Source organism: Canis lupus, chromosome 12 (assembly GCF_003254725.2).
Source record: "Canis lupus dingo isolate Sandy chromosome 12, ASM325472v2, whole genome shotgun sequence".
In the NCBI taxonomy this organism is placed as follows: domain Eukaryota; kingdom Metazoa; phylum Chordata; class Mammalia; order Carnivora; family Canidae; genus Canis; species Canis lupus.
Window position 1 is genome coordinate 22,736,117 of NC_064254.1, and position 12,912 is coordinate 22,749,028.

At 35.0% G+C, this 12,912-nt stretch overlaps 1 protein-coding gene across 1 annotated transcript in view; it reads left to right on the forward strand.

Annotated features, from left to right (window-relative positions):
- The window catches only part of HCRTR2 (hypocretin receptor 2), a 110,319-nt gene that overhangs the window by 64,164 nt on the left and 33,243 nt on the right, over positions 1-12,912 (forward strand). Inside the window, exon 2 of the mRNA XM_025419075.3 lies at positions 6,941-7,119. Coding sequence (XP_025274860.1) covers positions 6,941-7,119 — 179 coding nt within the window. The remainder of the gene's footprint in view (positions 1-6,940; positions 7,120-12,912) is intronic.

Genomic DNA, 12,912 nt, shown 5'->3' on the forward strand with positions numbered 1-12,912 from the left:
GGGTAAACATTTTAATCATATTTGCTCTTCCAGTCTATGGAATATCTTTCCATTTCTTTGTGTTGTTTTTCATTTCTTTCATAGTGTTTTATATTTTCAGAGTACAGGTCTTTCACCTCTTTGATTAGGTTTATTCCTAGGTATCTTATTATTTTGTGTGCAGTTTTAAATGAAATTGTTTTCTTAATTTCTCTTTCTGCTGCTTCATTATCAGTGTACAGAAATGTAACAGATTTCTGCACATTGATTTTGTATCCGGCAACTTTACTGAGTACATTTATCAGTTCTAGCAGGTTTTTGGGTGGTGTCTTTTGGGTTTTCTATATATAGTATTATATCATCTGCAAGTAGTGAAAGTTTTACTTCTTCTTTGCCAATCTGGATACCTTTTATTTCTTTTTGTTGTCTGATTGCTGAGGCTAGGACTTCCAGTAACATGTTGAATAAGATTGATGAGAATGAACATCCTTGTAGTGACCATACAGGAAAGGTTCTTAATTTTTCCCCATTTAAGATGATGTTAGGTGTGGGTTTTTCATATGTGGCCTTCATTATGTTAAGATATGTTCCCTCTAAACCTACTTTGTTGAGTTTTTTTTGTTTGTTTGTTTGTTTGTTTGTTTTCATGGGTGGATGCTGTACTTTGTTGAATGCTTTTGCCACATCTACTAAAATGATCATATGGTTCTTATTCTTTCTCTTACTGATGCGGTGTATCATGTTGATTGATTTGTGAATATTGAATCATCCTAGCAGCCCAGGAATAAATCCCACTTGATTGTGGTGAATGACTTTTTAAATGTATGGTTGCATTCAGTTTGCTAGTGTTTTGGATTTTTTGTTGTTGAGGATTTTTGCAACATCAGGGATATTGGCCTGTAGTTCTCTTCTTTAGTGATGTCTTTATCCAGTTTTGGTATCAGGATAATGCTGCCTTCATAGAATGAATTTGGAAGTATTCCTTTCTTTTCTATTTTTTGGAATAGTTTGAGAAGAATAGGTAATAATTCTTCTTGAAATGTTTGATAGAATTCACCTGTCAAATCATCTGGTCCTGGACTTTTGTGTTTTGGAAGTTTTTTGATTACTTATTCAGTTTCTTTGCTGATAATTTGTCTGTTCAAATTTTCTATTTCTTCCTGTTTCAGTTTTGGTAGTTTATATGTTTCTAGGAATTTATCCATTTCTTCTTGTGCAATTTGTTGCCATATAGTTTTTCATAATATTCTCTTGTAATTGTATTTATGGTGTTGTTTGTTATTTCTCTTCTCTCATTTGTGATTTGTTTATTTTGATCCTTTCCCTTTTTTTCCCTTGGTAATTCTGGCTAGAGGTCTATCAATTTTATTGATTTTTTTATAATGTAAAAATCACCTAAGTGTTTTAATGTTTTGGCTTAAAAATGTGAGTTTTGAATCATAAATTTTTCTTAATCCTTTAAACATCTCCAAATTACAAATTCAGAAGAGAAATGCTCTGGAAGATTTCAGTGGACTGTACTTTAGAGGTCTTCCAAAAGCTGGGGCATTGTGTGTAGCCCTGCTACCAAGCCACTGCTGAGGAGTATATTCTTCTTTGAAAGGAAGGAAAATGATATTTAATGCCTATAGGATTTCTTCTTTATTCATTTTGTTTTTAAAATTTTATATATATATATATATAAATTTATTTTTTATTGGTGTTCAATTTGCCAACATATAGAATAACACCCAGTTCTCAGTCCGTCAAGTGCCCACCTCAGTGCCCGCCACCCAGTCACCCCCAACCCCCAGCCACCTCCCCTTCCACCACCCCTCATTCATTTCCCAGAGTTAAGAGTCTTTCATGTTCTGTCTCCCTTTCTGATATTTCCACTCATTTTTTCTCCTTTCCCCTTTATTCCCTTTCACTATTTTTTATATTCCCCAAATGAATGAGACCATATAATGTTTGTTCTTCTCCTATTGACTTATTTCACTCAGCATAACACCCTCCAGTTCCATCCATGTCGAAGCAAATGGTGGGTATTTGTTGTTTCTAATGGCTGAGTAATAGCCCATTGTATACATATACCACATCTTTATCCATTCATCTTTCGATGGACACTGAGGCTCCTTCCACAGTTTGGCTATTGTGGACATTGCTGCTACAAACATCGGGGTGTAGGTGTCCAGGCATTTCATTGCATCTGTATCTTTGGGGTAAATCCTCAGTAGTGCAATTGCTGGGTCCTAGGGCAGATCTATTTTTAACTCTTTGAGGATTTTTTATTCAAAGAACCAGCTCCTAATTACATTAATCTGTTTTGTTTTTTTTGTTTTTTTTTGTAGTTTGTATATCATTTATTTCTGTTCTAATCTTTATTTTTTTTTTCCTTCTGATGATTTTAGGTTTTGTTTGTTGTTCTTTCTCTAGCTCCTTTAGGTATAAGATTAGGTTGCTTAGTTGAGATTTTTCTTTTCTTGCTTCTTGAGGTAGGCCAGTATAGCTATAAACTTCCCTCTTAGAACTACTTCTGCATCTCAAAGGTTTTGGACCTGTGTTTTCATTTTCATTTGTTTCCATGTACTTTTTTATTTCCTGGTTGATTATTTCCTGGTTGATTCATTCAGTGTTTAGTAGTATGTTATTTAGCAACCATCTATTTGTGATCTTTTCAGCTTTTTTCTTGTCATTGACTCCTAGTTTCATAGCATTGTGGTCAGAAAAGATGAAAGGTATGACTTCAATCTTTTTTAATTTGTTGATGCTTGTTTTTTGTGGACTAACCAATGGTCTATTCTGGAGGATGTTCCATGTGCATTTGAAAGGAATGTATATTATGCTGTTTTAGAATGGGATGTTCTAAATATATCTGTTGCATCCATCTATTCCAGAGTGTCATTCAAAGACATTGTTTCCCTGTTGATGTTCTATTTAGATGACCTGCTCATTGATATAAGTGGGATGTTAAAGTCCCCTACTATTATTGTATTATTACTTATTAGTTCCTTTTTGTTTGTTATGAACTATTTAATGTATTTGTGCTCCTATGTTGGGTACATATTTACAATTGTTGTAGCTTCTTGTTGTGTTGTCCTCTTTAGTATTATGTGGTGTCCTTTGTTTCTTATTACAATCTTTTTTATAAAATCTATTTTGTTTGATATAAGTATTACTACTATGGCTTTCTTTTGACAACCATTTGCTCAATAGATATTTCTCCATTCTTTCACTTTCAATCTGCAGGTGTCTTTAGGCCTAAAATGAGTCTCTTGTAGACCGCATACATATGGGTCTTGTTTTTTTATCCAATTTGTCACCCCCGTGTCTTTTGATTGGAGCATTTAGTCCATTTACAGCCAAAGTAATTATTGATAGACAATTATTTATTGTCATTTTATTACTTGTTTCATGTTGTTTCTGAAGATATTCTTTATCTTTCTCTTTTTCATGGTTTGCTTATTTTCTTCAGTGATACATTTGAATTACTTTCTCTCTAATTTTTGTATGTTTATTAATGTCCCCCAGATGCTCTTCAAATTGCTGTGTCCATGCTATATGTCTGCCAGCTATTTGCCCTTCCTTTTCTCCAAGAGCAGCCCTACGTCCTCCAGGCTCTATCCTGGCCAAACCCCCTGACCTTTAAAACTCCAGGCTTTGAGCCCTGCTATTTGAAAGAACTCACAAAATTCGGCCCCTCTTATTTTCCAACCCAACTGCCATGGGGATATGTTTTTCCTGTGCACTCTCCTGTGTGCTAGTCTGTCTCTAGCTCTTCTATGCAACTGTGGTTCCCTACAAACACCATGATCTGTTTCTCTACAAACTGCATCTCTGCTCTTTCTTCCTTCCCTCTTTGATGTGGCTTCTTCTCTAACTTTAATTTTGGAGTTTGTTCTGCCAGGCTTCAGGTCAAATTCTGGGGTACTTAGGATGTTTTGATAGTTATCTTATATTTGTGGGACAAGTTGAGCCTAGGATTATCCTACTCTGCCACCATCTTCCAACCTCTCTTATATCTTTTGTTTTAGCATTCTAACAGGTATGAGATGATATCTTATTGTGGTTTTGATTTGTATATCCCTGAAAATTAGTGATGTTGAGTATATTTTCATGTGTCTGTTGACAATCATATGTCTTCCTTGGAAAATGACTATTCAGATCCTCTGCCCATTTTTTACTCAGATTGTTTATTATTTTGGTGTTGAGTTGTATAAGATCTTCATATATTTTGGATATTAACTTCTTATAAGGATATTAACCCCTAGAGGCCTAATTATGGAATGAGTAAGTCATGGGAATAAAAGGCAGAGCCTAAGGAATACAATTAATGATATTGGAATAGTAATGTAACAAGACAGATGGTATCACCACACTTGTGGTGAATATAGAATAATGTATAAATTTGCTGAATCATGAAGTGATATACCTGAAACTAATGTAACATTGTGTGTCAACTATACTCAAAAAAGATATTAAAATGGCATAGCATTGAGGATAAGATTTAATGTAAGCTCTAGCACTTACAGATTATTTGTCCTTAGGTAGTTTCCTTAACCTTTCTAGCCTGTTTCACACCTGTTAAGTGGGGATAGTAATAATAATCACTTACAGTGTTATCATGAGAATTAAACTAGTTAACAATTTACATTGCTTAGAACAGGGCATGACACATAGTAAGTTGTATAGAAATGTTGCCTGAAATTATACTTTTCTCATATTGGCTAGTCATAATACATCAACACTGTATTTCCATCAGTGCTTTTCCTCCAAATTATGGAGAATTGGGAGTCATTCTGGAACTAACTATATTTTTTTAAGTCTTTTTTTCTTTCCTAAATCCAAAATTGCACCATTTGGACCATTCGTTGACCATCAGTGGTGTGACACTTATATCAATTTTCCCATAACAAGCCATGATAATGTGTTAGTCACTGCTAGTGTGCCTGTGCGTGTGTCTGTGTTTGTGTCTTCAAGTGTTTCTGGGAAGCAAATCATTCAGCAGTATTACTTTCAAATAATAAAGACTACAGTTTATCCTAATAAAGCTCATCTGAATTTTTGGGTACTAATGTGCTGGAATTAGAAAAATATGTAAAGTTTTTAAAGATTAAATGCTCAGAAATTCAGGTATTGAGTTAGCCTCTGTTGGTGACTGAAAGGTAATTTCAGTTCCAGAAGCTACTGAAAGCATTTTTAAACATATGAAACTCTCAAATAATACATGATTGTCAAAAAGAAATCTTTATTTAGTGACTTAAATTTAACAAAGTGTGCTTTTATTTCTTCACTCTATAAGGTTACTAATTACTGCATCACTTGGGTACATAGGTGACAGCTCTGACAGGTTGATCATCCCCAAGGCAAATACAGTTATTTTCAGTGAAGCAACCCATCAATAGATGTGGGTAGCAGTTCTCACACCTATATAATTCTTGAGCCACTGACTATGTAATCTTTGGATACACCACACAGAGGACAGAGAATTGAGGAACTGGATGTTCTTTCCATAGAGAGCAACTGAATAAGATAGAACAGCTTTTTAATATGAAGATAAACTGAAAGGCAACGAGGAAGGCTCAACTCTGAAAGTATTGAAAAATGTGTTTGATTTGAGGTGATGTGTAGAGGCCATCAAGAGTAATAGAGAGGAAAGAGGATTGAGTCTCTAGAGTTTATATGTGCTTTGTTATAACTTGCTCATTTCCCCCACAAAAAAAGAGAAAGAAAGAAAGAAAGAAAGAAAGAAAGAAAGAAAGAAAGAAGAAAGAAAGAGAAAAAAGAAAGAAAGAAAGAAAGAAAGAAAGAAGAAAGAAAGAAAGAAAGAAAGAAAGAAAGAAAGAAAGAAAAGAAAGAAAGAAAGAAAGAAAGAAAGAAAGAAAGAAAGACAGAAAAAAGCATGGTGAAAAGATCAGCTCCTTACTTTGTGTTGAATCCCAGTGGTTGGTGTAATTCTGTGCTTTATGAGCCATTTGTCCCTAGCCAAGCTCTACAAATTCCCTGTGTCTCAAATACTGCATGTATAAAATGATGGTAACAATGTCTTCCCTTGGGATTGTCAAGATTAAATGACCTAAGTATATGAACTATATAGCTCAATGTTTGCCAATGATAGGAGCTGAATAATTTTTGGCTTTTGGCTTTAAAACTCTTCATCAATTAGAAGTTTCAAATGCAGAGTTTAGGAGCAGATAGTCAATGTCATGGTTGAGGCAAACACCACAGTTCATTGGAAGTAGCTAGCTCCTAATTCATCTCACTTCAGTAAATATTTCTTGAGTCTCTACTACATGCTGAGTACTGAGAGAATAGAAAGAAGAATCAAAGATTGTTCTTTAACTGCTGGGAATCACAATTCAAAATCAAGTAGAAATGGAGGCAATCTTATGATCCATTGAGAAATGTCTTGTAAGATAAATGAACTGATGTTATGCACGGATTCAGGATTTACACAAACTGATTCAACGAGAACAGTACAGCCTTAAAAAAATCTTTCTTCTTCAATGTTTATTGTGGACTTTGTAGGAGTATTGATTAGCTTGTCTGTGTTTCCTCATCATTACCTATTTTCTTTGTATAGTTACTGTCTTCATCTATTTGGGCTGCTATAACAGAATACCATAAATTAGGTAGCTTATAAACCACATAAATTTATTTCCCACAGTTCAGGAATCTGAGAAGTCCAAGATCAAGACTGGCAGATTCAGTGTCTGGCAAGGCCTTATTTCCTGGTTCATAGACAGCAGTTTTTTCACTGTGTCCTCACATGGTGAGAGAGTCAAAGGATTTCTCTAGGGTCCCTTTTATAAGGGCACAATCCCATTCTTGAGGGCTCTAGCACCATAATCTATTCACTTCATGAAGACCCACCTCTTAATACCATTACACAGGGTGTTAGGAATTCAACATATGAATTTTGTGAGGATGCAAGTATTTAATCCTTAACAGTTACTATTTTTTTCTCCCCCCCCCAAATTAGTTTGTGTGGCTGTGTGGAAGAACCACCACATGAGGACGGTAACCAACTACTTCATAGTCAACCTTTCTTTAGCTGATGTGCTTGTGACCATTACCTGCCTTCCAGCCACATTGGTTGTGGACATCACTGAGACCTGGTTCTTTGGACAATCCCTCTGTAAAGTTATTCCTTATTTACAGGTAATTGTTTTTCACACTTCTTCTTATCTAAACACAGAAGCTACTGAAAAAGTATTTTCTTTTTTTTTTTAATTTATTTATTCATAGAGACACAGCTAGAGAGAGAGGCAGAGACACAGCTAGAGAGAAAGGCAGACACACAAGCAGAGGGAGAAGCAGGCACCATGCAGGGAGCCTGATGTGGGACTCGATCTTGAGTCTCCAGGATCACGCCCTTGGCTGCAGGCAGCGCTAAACTGCTGCGCCACGGGGGCTGCCCTGAAAAAGTATGTTCAAGTAAGTATTGAAAGTATTTTCAGTTATAATCATGTGGTAAATTAGTGAGTTAAGAGAAAAATACACTTGCTTAAGGAATTAGCAAACTTAAGAAAAATAACACTTGATACTTTTTCGTAAATAAGTTCTGTGTAAAAAGTAAAGCAATAGGATACTCAATTCATCATTAGATGCTAAACAAACCTATTATTTCTTTGATCTTTAACTTTTCCATTGTAAAATAAGGAAATTGAACAAATTAATGATTGAGCCTTTTCCAGTCTTTTTTTTTAAGCAAAGTCTGTCTATTTTTATAAGTGGTTTTGTTTCACACTAAGACATTAAAGCTATATCATCAAAGCAATACAGTGATCAGATATTAGTGTTGGTTCTGAATCAGACTACCAGGCTTGGAATCTCTGTTCTGCTATTTATTTAATATATGCTATTGAGCCAAATACATAAGCTCTTTGTGATTCACTTATTAGAGAACGGTAATAATTTTAATTATAACTAACTCCTATAGTTGTTATGACATTTTACTTAGCTAATTTCTCTATAAATTACTTGTCATAGTGATTACCCTCTGGAAGATGGCAATCTTGTGAAAATATAGCATACTTTCAATAAATATCAGTCATCATCATAATTAGACATTTTATTCTATGTGAAAGTAGCTTTTCTACAATGAATTGTCCTATAAGAAATTGAGAACAAACACTTTCAGAGAATAATTTTGTGATGGATATTCTGATAGTTCTAAAATCTTTGAAAATTTTCAAGCTAGTGGCCACAGCCACAGCCCTCAAAGAGGTGGATTCCCTTTAGCAATTGGACAGTGAATGAGATTGTGCCCACTCTCTGCTTGTCTTCCTGTAACCATCCTCCTCCCCTCATTCCCTACTCCCTCATTTCTCAGATGGTGATTACAATCTTTGGAAGGGATGAAAATAGGCTCCCAGTAATGAAAAGTTGGTGCAGGTAGAACAATTGGACATGCAAAAAAAAAAAAAAAATCTAGACACCGATCCTTCACCCTTCACAGAAATTAACTCAGAATGGATCATAGACTTGAGTATAAAATGTAAAACTATAAAACTCATAGAAGATAACAAAGAAGAAAACCTAAATAATCTTGATTATGTTGATGACTTTTTAGATATAACACCAAAGGCATGATCCTTGAAAGAAATAATTGATAAGTCATCTTCACTAAAATTAAAAACTTCTCTATGAAAGATAAGAGAATGAGAAGACAAAGACCCAGGAAAAAATATTTTCAAAAGATGCATATAATAAAGGACTGATATCCAAAAGATGCAAAGAACTCTTAAAACTCATCAATAAGGAGACAAATAGCCCTATTTAAAAATGGGGCAAAAAAACTTTAACAGGACTTCACCAAATAAGATATACAAATAACAAAGAAGCATATGAAAAGATGCTCTTCAACATATATCATCAGCCAAATGCAAATTAAAACAATAATGAAATACCACTGTATACCTATTAGTATGGCCAAATTCTTGAACACTGAACCAAATGAGGGTGAGGATGTGGAGCAACAGGAGCTCCGATTTATTTCTGATGGTACAGCTACCTTGAAACATACTCTGGGAGTTTCTTATAAAACTAAACATACTCTCTTCATATGATCCAGCAGTGGCATTCCTTGGTATTTACCCAAAGGAGTTGAAAACTTACATCTACACAAAACCTTTCATACAAATGTTTTATAGCATCTTTATTCACAATCACCAAATCTTGAATGCAACCAAGATGTCCTTCAGTAGGCAAATGGATAAATAAACTGTGGTACATCCAGACAGTAGAATATTGTTCAGAACTAAAATGAAATGAACTATCAAGCCATGAAAAGACATGGAGAAAACTTAAATGCTTATTACCAAGCTGAGAAGGCTACATATTGTATGATTTCAATAATATGATGTTCTGGAAAAAGTAAAACTAGAGAGACAATAAAAAGATAAATGGCTGCCAGAGGTGGGAAGGGATGAGATAGATTATGATAATATAATAGTAAATACATGTCATTATACATTTTTCCAAACACATAGGATGTATAACACCAAGAGGGAACCACAATATAAGTTATGGACTTTAGGTGACTATTACGTGTCAAGGTAGGTTCATCAATTATAACAGATGTACCACTTTGATGGAGGAGGGATGTTGATAATGGGAGAGACAAGAAGCATATGGCAAATCTCTGTATCTTCTTCTCAATTTTGCTGTGATCTTACATGTACCCCAAAAATAAAGTTTTAATAAAACAAAAAGTTTGGGGAGACACAAATAGCCCATTGCTAGAAATTATACTGATAAAGTTTTTTGTTCTGAAGTGTTGTGAAGAGATCTTTAGCTAAAAAGTTCTTCAATAACCTTTTATAAAGAGAAGTGATGATTTTTTTAGATTAGATTAGAAATCACTGATAGAATAGCAAGTATAAAATGCCATGGACATTATAAGCTTTATTGCAAATATTAGCTGTAAGGTTAGTTTGATCAGTCAGATGAAAATTATGAATGTGTTACATAATTCAGTAATTTTATTTGTTTTGAGATAAATAGTACATTAAGCAACAGAGAAAATGATCCTTATTAAAAAGAATCAGTGGGGTGCCTGAGTGGCTCAGTCGGTTAAGCATCTGCCATCAGCTCAGGTCATGACTCCGGGTCTTGGGATCAAGACCCCAAGTCCAGCTCTCTGCTCAGTGGGGAGTCTGCTTCTCCCTCTTCCTCTGCCACTCCACCTACCTATATTCTCTCTTCCTGTATTCTCTCTGTGTCAAATAAATAAATTAGATAGATAGGTGATAGATGATAGATAGATAGATAGATAGATAGATAGATAGATAGATAGATGATAGATAGATAGATAGAATCTTTAAAAAGAATCAGTAAGAAATGAGTCTTATGGTTTTGCATGGAGACACTGGAAAAATGACAAATAGCCCAGAATTCTAATATTTCACCATCTCTTGGTTCTAATAACTACCCAGGGGAAAATTTGAGAGATCCTCTTAAGTTTCAAGTTCGCTACACTTGTCCAGAATCTTCTGTTTGCTGAGCAAAAATATTTTATGCTATCTCTACAAACCAGAAGATTTTCCAGTGAACTGTGGGATGATGAGGGAAGAGTGTATCATCCTATAATATGTATAGTCCTGCTCTAATACAACTGCTCTAACTTTTTAGACCAGGTATTCCAGACTGTCCTGTGAGTACTCAAAGACAAACTGGATATAGTATGTATCCAGTGAGTGATACAGGGCATGGGTCTCTCTTAAAGTTACTGACAGTACTATTTCATTGAGCACAACTTAGTAGCAAGTCCTGCAGTGATGAAACATCTCCATTTCCTGAGAGGTTTTGTCTGCTTCTCTATAAATAGTGTCCTGTCTAATCAAGACCTCAATTGATTCTCTCCTCCATAGGCCAAAAAAAAAAAAACTCCTGAGTAGCCACAAGATCGGAGTCCAATGAAAAAGACTAGATCCATTCATTACCTCAATCTGCACTACTTCTTGATGAAAAGTTATAAAGGCACAAATAACTTGGTGCACTGGTAAAACTAGTATCTCCAAATGTTCTCAGCATTGATTGCCCATTTTTCGTAGAATTTCTTTAAATGGAATGAACAGTATCAATGGACAATAAGCCACTCATTCAAATTTGAATATTTTCCCTTAGTTGGTGATATTCTGAAACTGATGGCTTTTGTCCCTGATATGAAACATGTCCTATTAAATGTTTAAAATCATATTACAAAAACATTTATCCAGCCCGATTTTAAGGTTGTTTGGTTATATTTAAGATTCTTTGGACATGTACTAATTTTCTATGACTTATAGGTCCTTTCTCTTCTAAATACAACCTTTAGGTTTATGACTGATACACAGTAACACTTCAGAAAATGCCCCCAAATCATAAAAATCTCACAAAGGTAATAAAGCTTTGCTGAATAATTCAAATGACCCTTTTGTATCTTTAATAATTCTATAAATCCAAGACCATTAACATTTACTGGGCTATTTACTGAATAATTATCATGAATTTCTTAGAAAATTATAACATATTTCATTTTTCTTCTCACACTTAGAGGAGCAGTTAGGTACTGTTTCAGGGTGACTTTTTTTTCCAACTGCAGAAGAAGCTCCACACAACAAAGGTCAGGAAAAGAACAAAACCTGAATAAAATGGAAGTGGTAGGTGGTGGGTGGGGGTGGGGGGAGAGCGGAGGGTCCCTCACTCCTCAGTCACACTTTCTCACCTTCCAATCCATTACTGCCCATATCCAAATCTGTGGTATGGCAAAATTTCTTTTTCTTTTTTTTTATTTTTAAAATTTTAAAGTAATCTCTATACCCAATATGGGGCTCAAACTCACAACCCTGAGATCAAGAGTCTCATGCTATACTGACTGAACCAGCTAGGTGCCCCCCCAAATTTCCATTTTTACCTGCCTTAGATCTCTGAGGTCTTTTTGTCATAGCTATATGCTAGCATAGAACAGACTCATTGGCTACCAAAGCAAGTCTCCAGCATTGCCCTGACCACAGGGTGCCCATAATATGGGTGAAAGGTCAAGCATCTAACAAAAGAAGTTCTCGTCATCTTATCCCACTTCATTTATAAAATTCATAATCTCCACTGGATTCATTCACAGATGATTTGCTATCAGGTTGATTTAAGCTAATATCAAACTCTAAATGAAAAAGGCACCCAGAAGTGCACTCCTAGAAGTAAAAGCAGCAAGAAATTGTCATTTGTAATCACCTAATCTAAGATGCAATTTTATATACCCCCAAGACAATATTGTTAATTGAATACTAGTGTGTATTATGCACTAGCAAATACAGTAGTCAAACAGTGGATGTAAAATCACTGGTTGCCAAGCATCCATTAAATAGATTCTACTGTTAGGTTAACCATGTCAGCATATTCTATCATATTGCCACATAACAGAGAAGCCACTGCTCCTTGGCTCACTGCTGACACTGGATGATGGTCTTTCAAGTGAACTGCTTTTTAATTGATTATTACTGCTTAATAGTAAGGGAAAATGCTAGAAATGACTTTTGAATTTGAGGCATGCTACTTCTATCCCACCCACCCATGTTGATTACAATTCATGAATGATAAATACTAAGCCTTGTTGAGCATTTTACACTTCTGATAGCTAGATTGCATAAATATATCCCCAGCCCAGCAACTATGAAGGTCAGCTGTGCAGATCTAGACTACCACTGTTCTATTCCTAAATTACCAATAGCATTGAGGGGCCTTGAATGCTTGGCATATTTGCAGGGAAAGAATGAGAGTTGGGAGGCAAGGGGTTGGTTTAAGAAGGACACTTGAATTAGCTCTAAGACCAAGTAATTCTCAAGAGTCACCAACCAATCTAAACCATCTCTGATAGAGTTCAACCTTTAAGATTACCCTCAAAATGCAATTAACCTCCAAGAATTTAGCATAGTTTAGGCCTTTACTTGTAATCTATGCTTTTTTCCTCAC